General features: G+C 35.9%; 1 protein-coding gene across 1 annotated transcript; it reads right to left on the minus strand.

Annotated features, from left to right (window-relative positions):
- Nucleotides 1-5,792: 5,792 nt before the first annotated feature.
- Nucleotides 5,793-6,789, minus strand: LOC103083881 (olfactory receptor 18-like). The gene is given in 2 exon segments (XM_082931181.1): nucleotides 5,793-6,122; nucleotides 6,124-6,789. Coding segments are annotated over 2 exon segments (996 nt in total).
- Between the last annotated feature and the right edge of the window lie 4,018 nt (nucleotides 6,790-10,807).

Here is a 10,807-nt window from a genome sequence, read left to right on the forward strand (position 1 = left end):
AACCCAGAGGGCAGGGTTGTGGGCGGACACCCTTTTTTTGACGGAACTGAGGGCGTGGCTGTGGCTGGGTACCGGATCTGGAGGGCGGTGCTAAGAAAATCAGCTCCAGGGACGTGGATGAAGACGGGGCTTTCCGGGGATTCCCCAGGCTGTACAGGTAGACGGATGCTAAACAAACAACTTTTCTTCAAGCCTTTCCCCATGTTCAGTGCGGAGCCTCACACAGCCCAATTAAACGATATGCTCATATTCAGGATTTTTTTTTTCTTGATTTTACGGATGTTCTTAAATTTTTTTAAAAAATTGGATCATATATTCACCTTTCTCTTTAACTTGCTGTCACAAGCCGGTAGATAGGGATCTAACGCTATTTTTTTAATGTTTTTTTGTGGGGGAGGGGGCTAGGTCATAGATACACATATAGGAAATCTTCAAACAGTGGTAGTCAGTAAAATATTCTCACTCCCATACCGTCTCCCGGTCCTTTCTCCCAAAGATAAACATCATTTTCTCCTCTGTCCTTCCAGATACAGTGTGTATATGTATGTATGTGTGTATGTACGTACAGGCCCAAGAGGGATGCCCCCCAGCAGGAAATGAAGCTGGTAAATTGTCTAATTCATTTGGATCTATTGAAAAGAGATTTAAATTTATGCTGGAGAGGATGAACCAGTGATGAATTGATAGAAATAAAACAAAGAAACAAGGAATTTTACCATTTAAAAAATCCAAAGAAAAAAAGTGAGAAAGAGAATGTATTTATAAAATCTGGATCAAAAATAAAATAAAATAAAATAAAATCTGGATCAGACTCATATGTCATAAAGTGGTAAACATCTATGTAATAAAACAATAGACACTGACTTTCGATTTATCCTAATTTATTATATAATTATATTGGGGGAGGGGAATTATGTTTTAAAACAGCAAGAGAACTACATGCTAATTTTTTCAGAGAAGAAGGTAATTAGAAAAAAATCAAAAGCTGAAAAATGAAAAAGCTGTATAAGGAGCTAATTTAGAAATACAGAATTAAACCAAAAAAACAAATAAGTTGTTTGTGGGAGTCAGAATAAAGACGGGGGATACAACTTTTCATAAGGCTTAAAGTGTTATTTGAGATATATGTGTATAGACACACATACACACACACACAGAAACCTGAATTTTTATTCCAAAGGGATCATCAAACTCTAGGAAGAATTTATTTAAAAAAAAATTCACTTTGCAAAAATAGATTTTAAGAACCTCAGACTTCAAGCATTAAAAAAAAAAAAAAAAAAGCTATAATCACCCTGGGGGAAAAAGGAATAGGCATTACATTCCACAATACATGACAAGCATTTTATATACATTACTCCTGAGTATTTTCACGGAAACCCATAAGGAAATGCTATTATCTATCTCCATTTTACAGATGAAGAAATCAATGGAAGCGTATTGCTAAAATGTTAATATTTCATTGAAATTTTCAACAGATATCATTTTATTTCAAAATTATTTATTGAACTTTATTTTCATTAATAAAATATCTCATTCTAGCAAATAATCAAACAGTAAGTAGCAAACAGTTTAATAAAACTACAGTTTTCTTTTGATATAGTTAAATTTATCAATGTACAGGACATGATGTATGAAAAAACACAGAGATTGATGTATATGTAGTAAAATTAGTGATTAGCTTTTCCCAATTCCTCCTACATTCTGTGAAGGAAACAGGAATCTTTTCACATTCACTTTCTGACATGTAATTGAGAAATTTCTATCCTCACTTTTTTATCCCTTTATTATTTGTAGAACTTTTCAAACCCCACCCTTTATTCTATGAATCTTAATCGTGCAGTGGCTATTAGAGAAACAGATTCCACTGAGGGTCCTGATAATAAACACAAGGAAACCATACTTTTTTTTCTCTTTCAGGCATTCTTGGAGGTGTCTATAGAAGGGGAGGGTTCCAGGGAAGAAGAGAAGTACTGGATGAATAAATGTTAAATTGTCTTCACTTTTTCTCATAATGTAGTGAATAATTTATTCAGTGTTACACAAAGTAGAGCTGTGCCTAATCTCCACCTACACTGTGCTACCTTCTACTATATAGACAAATGATATTTATCAGTCCATCACCTCAATCTGGTCAAGGTCTCATTGCATAAAAATAAAAATGTAATGGTCAGTCAGGCATCCAGGATAAAGTACTAATGGTATTCAATTAATTTGAAATATACCAACCTCATAATAGATGATAGAAAGGATATCAACCTTTATTAATATCTTACCATGTGCATATATTATCTGCTTATTCCTAGAGTGCTTTAAGTTCTATGATTAAAAATGATTAAGAATTATACTGCATTGAGATTAAAAAAATACTGTCCCACAAGGTTAAAAATTTAGAAAGGTGATAGGGAAAATCAAATTTTCTGTCTGAAAAGTGCATTAGTCAAAACACTACACTGGCCTATTAACGTGGTGAATATGATAGTGTACACTTATTGATCCATTATGTCCTAAACACTATTCTGATAAGTACTTTTGGTTACCTCCTCTCAACCACATCATGGTGGCAATAGGTAACACTATGGTGTTTTGTACTTGAAACTTACTATGGGAGTGAAGTTAATGTTCAAACCCTAACAACAACAAAAACAAAATGCTAGTTATGTGAGGTGAAGGATGGGTAACTAACCTTCTTTTGGTAAACATGTCACAATAGATACATGTATCAAAACAGCATATTGTACACCTTAAACTTACACAATGTTATATGTCAATTATGTCTCAATAACGCTGGGAAAAAACACAAAAAACGCTGCTCTATTTTTGTTGGGAAACAGGTGCATCTACCTCTAGAAGAACGTCTGTAGTTATATTCACCACTGTTCCAGAAGAATTAATGGAATGGGATAACAGCCAGAAAAGAGGACATGAAATGGTTTGTTCGGAAAAAGTTGTCCTGAATGACAAGGTGAAATGTAAGTCTAAATTATCCCATTTTCTAGTCATTAGGCAACATTTTAAAACTAAATCATTTTCACATTGTTTCTTAATCATTTAAATTCACCCAATCTTGTCTTGCAAGTGCATTGATTACCATTTTACCAATAGTGAACATTATGGAAAGGCATTTCATGAATTCGTAGAAAATCTAAGATTAATACTCAAGTATGTATATTCTATTATAATATTTGCAGATTTAAAAATCCCTATGTTCATTTATCTTTGAAATTTTTATTTATTTTTACTTTTTTTTTTTAGCTTCTGCACAAATCTTTCTTTTTTTTGTAACATCTTTATTGAAGTATAATTGCTTTACATTGTGTGTTAGTTTCTGCTGTATAACAAAGTGAATCAGCTATACACATACATATATCCCCATATCCCCTCTCTCTTGCATCTCCCTCCCACCCTCCCTATCTCACCCCTCTAGATGGTCACAAAGCACCGAACTGATCTCCCTGTGCGATGCGGCTGCTTCCCACTAGCTATCTATTTTACATTTGGTAGTGTATATATGTCCATGCCACTCTCTCACTTCGTCCCAGCTTACCCTTCCCCCTCCCTGTGTCCTCAAAAATAGAACTACCATATGACCCGGCAATGCCACTACTGGGCATATACCCTGAGAAAGCCATAATTCAAAAAGAGTCATGTACCACAGTGTTCATTGCAGCACTATTTACAATAGCCAGGACATGGAAGCAATCTTTGAAAATTTTGAGAAGGTGCTATGTGAAAATAAGAGCTAGTAAATTTAGCGGAACATACTGGGAATTAAACCGTGCACACACAAAAAAGCAACATTCCTTTGGCCCTTTCCAAGGTTTCTTGGCTATCTTTTAAGCTGGCATAGATGGATATAAAATATAATATTTTAAGATATATATTTATATAATATTTTAGAAATATTAATAATTTTAATGAGCAATATCTTTTCCCACCAAATAATTGTAATTCTCTTCTGTCACGTGCATTCCCTTCTTTAATATCTAAGTTTGCCATCAATGCAGTAGTTGTTTATCCTCAGTTGGAAAATGCAAAGCAATAAAACTAGTTATGGAAAGCTTTCAGAAAGCCAAGATAACTACCACAAAAATGATGTGTGACATCTCTAAGGAATATTGGAAAACCATCTTGTAGAAAACAAAAGGAGCCCAAAGACTGAGTTACCCTGACTGAAGACAGTGAAGCATGGTGAAGTGCTAATAACCAGGCTGATACTAGTTAAAGGAAAGACCTCCCCATTCTGACAACATGATCCTTTGCAATCCTATAGTAATGTAAAAGAAGATAAATTTATTGTTATGACTTGGGTGATTTAATGGTCTTCAGGCATCATTAGGGCCACAGTGCAATAATACCAATGCCTATTTTCCAGTTGCATACCCATGCCTAAGATGTATTATTGACAGCCACCCATCTTACCTGTGCACATTTTGTAATCATGCAATTGCAGGTACCTCACAACATACTTTTATAACTTGTGCTACAATATCAGTCAAGCTTCAGTCAAAAAAAACAAAAGAAGCCAATTAGTTATTTTAATGAAGAACATTTAATATAGAGTTAGTTAAAGCATTATTGAGAGACTGAAAGGCAAGAAAGAACAAAGTGGTAACATAGTAATCATAACTGAAGTAAGAAGCTACTCCACCAAGTGCTTGAGGGGTATAAAGGGATCAGTTGAGCGTTTGGGGCACTAAGGCTTTTACAGACCACTGTTGAAAATATGTACGATGAGCACAAGATGGAACATAGAGCAGTGATTTCAAGCACCCCACCCCAAAGCAAGGCCCATGCGTATGATGTAGAGAAGCTATGTGAAGAAAATAATCAGAAATAATGGAGAAGGCCTTCCCTGGTGGCGCAGTGGTTGAGAGTCCGCCTGCCGATGCAGGGGACACGGGTTCGTGCCCCGGTCTGGGAAGATCCCACATGCCGCGGAGCGGCTGGGCCCGTGAGCCATGGCCGCTGAGCCTGCGCGTCCAGAGCCTGTGCTCCGCAGCGGGAGAGGCCACAACAGTGAGAGGCCTGCATACCGCAAAGAAAAAAAAAAAAAAGAAACAAAGAATGGGGAAAACACATTGCCTGTTACTACAGTAGGCTCTTCATATCTTCCCCCTTTGACCTCTGATCTCTTTCAGATCTTGGGCATTTGTCCATGAGCAGTTAGGACACAAGGCATACAGGTCACCTTTGAGTGAAAGATCTGACTGGGATCATTAGTTCTCAACCTTGGCCACACACTAGAACCACCTGAGTGGTTTTTTAAATCCTCATGCTCAGACCACACCCAAGTCCAGTTAAATCAGAATATCTGGTGGGTGAGACCCAGTGGTCAGTATTTTTAAGCTTCCCAGATGATTTCGATAAAAGCCAAGGTTGAGAAGCAGTGACATGCATCCTCACACAGAGCTGCATTCACAGATTGAAAAATAGAATTTACTATGGAGAATACATAAGAGCTGTGGAAAACTTGTAAAATTTCAATATATTAAAGGGAAATTAGTCATTTTTGAGGATGCTGGGGCTACCAAAGATAAACTATAGAGTTTCCATAGATGTAATGAAATTCAGTCAAGGAGTAATTATGACACCCAAAGGATCCTAGAATTCTCCCCCAGTCACATTAAACCATAAAGAGAAGCAATATCCAGGTGTTAAGCTAGGAGAGGCATGAAGGTCATAAGAGCTACAAAAATGATGTGATGAGAGAGGTAGAATTTTCAGGTCTAGATGTTAATTTTGCTACATTTGCCAACCCACACTCCAAATGGTTGACACAGGTACTAAGATTAGAACGTTTTGCTGAGGAACCTCCACATGGCCTTTTTGATGTCTCTGTTCCTCAGACTGTAGATGTAGGGGTTCAGCATGGGGGTGACCACAGTGTACACTACCGAGGCCACTGTATCCTTCCTGGGAGATTGTGAGATGGCTGAGCTGAGGTACACACCAAGGCCTGTTCCATAAAATATGCAAACAACTGCCAGGTGAGAACCACAGGTGGAGAAGGCTTTATACATTCGACCTAATGAGGGGACTCTTAGAATGGAAAAAAGAATTTTATAGTAAGAGAAAAAGATCCCTGAGAAAAGGAGAAAAGCATAGGTGGCACACAAAAAAATACAGGACTATGTTATTGGTGAAAGTGTCAGAACAGGCAAGCTTGAGGAATTGAGAAGGGTCACAGAAGAAATTAGAAATTTCCACATTCTTAAAGCAGGCAACTTGTAACACAATCAAATTGTGCACCTGGGAGTCCAAAAAGCTAACAAAAACTGACACCAAAACTAAAATGCAACAGAGGCGTGGGTTCATGATGATCTGGTAGCACAGTGGGTGACAGATGGCCACAAACCTGTCATAAGCCATTGCAGTCAGAAGCATACCATCCATACGCACAAAAAGGATAAAAAAAGACATCTGTGTCAGGCAGGCTTCATAGGAGATGACTCTGCTATGAGTTTGGATGTTCACAATCATCTTGGGGACAGTGGTGGAGATGAAACTGATGTCAACCGAGGACAGGTTGGAGAGGAAGAAGTACATGGGGGTGTGGAGGTGGGGGTCAGAGGTAACAGCCAGGATGATGAGTAGGTTCCCCAATATGGTGACCAGGTACAAGGACAGGAACAGGATAAAGAGCAAAGGCTGCAGTTCTGGACCATCTGAGAGGCCTGTGAGGAAGAATTCTGAGACACTTGTTACATTTCTAGTTCTGTGTAGCTTAGACACCTTTGGAAAAAGAAAAGACGGCTGGAAAAAAAAACGAAACAAGTAAATGGGCATGCGGCACTGTGTCCATATTTTGGATTCAAGCAATTCATTTCTAAGATCATACACCTCAGCACCTTCAGCAATATTTCTCAGTGTGACAAATTCTATCTGCTTAGAACTGGTTCCTCATCAGTTTCTGTGTTTTTCACCTCTGTCTATTCACTCTTTCTTTATAAAACTTCACTGAAAAGTGAACAGAAACAAGAACATTAGAGATAATACATTCATGATCTCAGTTAAATACAACCTACTTGAGAAATAATACAGAATGCGAAATTCCCTTCCCTCTTTATGAAAAAATATAATTTGAATTTAAGAAATTAAGCCACAAAAAAGAAATTAAGCCATAGATATATAAATCTTATTTTACTCAAATAAAATTCTAGATATTTCTTCTATTTAGAATATTTATAAATCTCTATGAAATGAGGGGGTGTGTCATCTGGATTCTAAATTAAAAATGAAGGTCCATAATCAGAAAACATTTTTATGTGATAGTCAGAGTTTTATCATTGGTTTCTCTGTCTTCCCTCCTTCATGGAATAAGTAATTACTCAAATATCAGCGTTGTGTTTTAAAAGTTATTAAGTATATGCTTCATATCTTTGACTTTGGTGGACTTCAAATTTTGATCAGTGTGGTTTATTTAAGTACACATGATCAATCATAAAGCATTGGTGACTTGGAATGTGGTGTTAGTGTATAAAGCATTGTCAATGATTAAACGGTAATAAAATTTAAGAAACCCTCTTGAAATTTTTTATTTTATACAAGGTTATTTGTTTCAACCCAATACCATGTTGGTAAAATGTGTGATGTGTGAGACCACTTTACTTTCTGTGGACTCTGTTCTGTGCTGGGATAGTACTAGTAGCATAATACTACTTCATTGTTTTCCTTTTTTTTCAATTTATTGAAGTATGATTGACAAAATTGTACATATTTGGGTTGTGCAACATGAAGGTTTTAAAAAGATGTTCAAAATGATGATTTAATACACATAGATATTGGGAATGATTACCAAAATCAAGTTAATTAGCATATCTGTCACCTCACATAGTTTCTACTTGTGTGTGTGTGTAGTAACAGTTAAGCAGATCTCTCTTAGCAGATTTCAAGACTACAATACAGAATTATTAACAAGTCACCAGGCTGTACATTAGATCCCCAGAACTTTTTCATTTTATAACTGAAAGTTTGTACCCTTTGACCAACATCTCCCCACTTTCTCTACCACCTCCTCCTCACAACTACAGTTCTAATCTGTGGTTCTCAGAATTTGATTTTCTTAGCTTGCAAACATAAGTGAGATCATACAGTATCTGACTATGTCTGGTGTATGTATTTCAATAAGCATAATATTCTCCAGGTCCATCCATGTTGTCACAAATGGCAGGATTTCTTTCTTTTTATGCCTGAATAATATTCCTTTGTTAATATATACACACCAGAGTTTCTTTCAAGAAAATGAAGAGTACAAGAGTCCCCTTAAACTCCACAACCTCATCAACATTTGTTGTGTTTTTTTTTTCAATAATAGCCATCCTAACAGATGTGAGGTGATACTTGATTTACGTTTTGACTTGTGTTTCCTGATACTAACTGATGTTGAGCGCTTTTTCATATACCTGGTGGTCTTGTTCTCATCATAAACCCTCCTATTTATGGAGGGTTTAGGAGTTCAGCACCAGGGAAGGTCCCACAGCCAGGTCTAAACCCAGCCTTCTGATGTAGATGCAGCAGATTTTCATGTCAATTCTTCCTGATACAGGGATTGCAATTCCTTGTCTTCTCCTACCTGAAGGTAACTCAGTTTAATTATTTTGGCATGTCACACTATGATTTAATCTAGAATCATTCAAAATAAGTACTGTAAACACAGTTGGGCAGTTTCCTTATCTATGAAATTATGATAATAATTGAACCTACCTAGTAGGGGTATTGGAAGATTTTTTAAAAATTATTAATATTGCTTAGACCAATGGTTTTCATCTCCAGTTGATTGGTAATTTATGTGTGCTTATTTTAAAGTTCACAGGTACCCTGGTCTCAGCCTAGGACCTATTTCAGGATCTCTACTTGTGCGTTTCTTGGTCACCCTAATGTCAAGCTGGACTTGATAAATACCACTTAGAATATTGCCTAACAATTATAAAAATTTCCATTAATATTACCTATTATTAGTGTCATCAATAACCATCACCTATTTTTAAATATAAACATTTAATAATATTTCCTTCAGATCTCAGCTTTTATAGAGATTTGAACATTTACTCATAAAAGGGGACTTTCTTGGTATCTAGCTCAATCCCATTCCTCTATATAACTGTCCCCCAAAAGCAACCATTGTCATGAAGTTGATGGGTATATTTCCCTGTCAGTGCTTCTGTAATGTCAATATTCATTTATGTATCTAAACTGCATTCTTAAAATCTTCCCTAAACAGAATACTACACATATTTCCTCTGAAATGTGCTTGTTTACCACAACTTTGTGGTTAAGTCTCTTTGTGAAGTACATACAGTTACTTCAAGCATTTACCCAAAATGCACAGTATTACGTAAGGGGAAACATCATTTACTTTATAAATTTATATTTATACATATAAATATAACAAATTTATATTTCACATATATTTAAAATGTAACAATATAAAAATGTATTTTCACTATCTATTAAATAAATATTTAATTTACATTACATATTTTATAGTATACTATTATTTATATCATTTTCTTCTTACAACAATCCTATGAAAATTCTGTACCTCACTCATATGGTATCGTACAAATGAGAATTTGTATATAATATGAGAGTGGTGGCTAGTTGTGCAGTTTCTAAGAATTGATGCATGGTCATTTTTACTAATGTCTGTATTTGTTTCAATGCAAATATCATTTTCTATCAACCACATCATCACTTGTTAAGATATCATTTGAAAATATTCCTGAGGTCTATCTTGTGACAATGTCATGATATCTGCACATGACATTTTCATATTATACAGGAAATTGTTTCAACCTTAGATTTCAAAACTGGACTGCACAACATGACTATTTATAGAAAATCCTATAATCCATCATGTTAGTGCCATTCTGGCCCCTGTGAACTACTTGGTGCATTCCTGTAATTCACAGATAGACTCACTGAACCAAAGAGGATGAATCAATTCTTCTACCTTCATTTCACATTCTGAGCCAACAAGCTAGGTTAGAAAAGAAACGCTATTTAGCTACAGTGGAGATGACTGAGAACTGGTGCAGGAATAAGCAAATCAAGGATTGAGTCCTGGATTTTTCACCCCATGTATGTGGAGTGTGTATAAATTTCTCCTCCTCTCTATGCTTCTGTACCTTCCTGGAAAAAATGTCTAATACCCAGCACTACACCATGTGTGGCACTTAAGGGATGTTTGTAACTTATAAATATTGGGTCATTTTTATAAAGAATGTCAATCATTATTGGGATAGTATGTTTATTAATTAAATATAATCCCCCAAATTTAATGTTTTATGGATTATATGGCAGAAAAGATTGAAGCCTTTTCTGGCTCAGGACACTAGAGCATGGAATGATAAGAAATCCTAAAATGTGGCTCAGCCCATGCATGTGTGTCGTCCCCTCCATTTCTGACTCTTTTTTCCCCATACTTATGAAATTTTCTGCAATGGCTTTTCAATGATTGAATCCTGCATATGCTATTAAATGAAAAGAAAATATGTCCCTTAGAAAGTCCATGACATAGACAGAAACAAGCACTATTTTATCTTATCTCTACTCCTATGCGACATTCTGAAAAAGATGAAAACACCGGCATGAATGGTCCACCGTGTGGAAGCTATATTGCCCACGGTTTATTCAACACTTAACTGTTTTCTTTTTTTTTTTTTTTTTAATCCTTGGTGCCTCTTCTGTGCCAACAAGGTATAGGCTCTGGGGAATCAGAAATAAATGAGCCTCAGTCATTTCTTTTCATCTATGAAGAATGTACTTGTATAAAATAAAATAAAATGTCCTGTCAGGGATGTAG

Source organism: Lipotes vexillifer, unplaced genomic scaffold (genome assembly GCF_000442215.2).
Source record: "Lipotes vexillifer unplaced genomic scaffold, Lipotes_vexillifer_v1.1 scaffold1011, whole genome shotgun sequence".
NCBI lineage: Eukaryota > Metazoa > Chordata > Mammalia > Artiodactyla > Lipotidae > Lipotes > Lipotes vexillifer.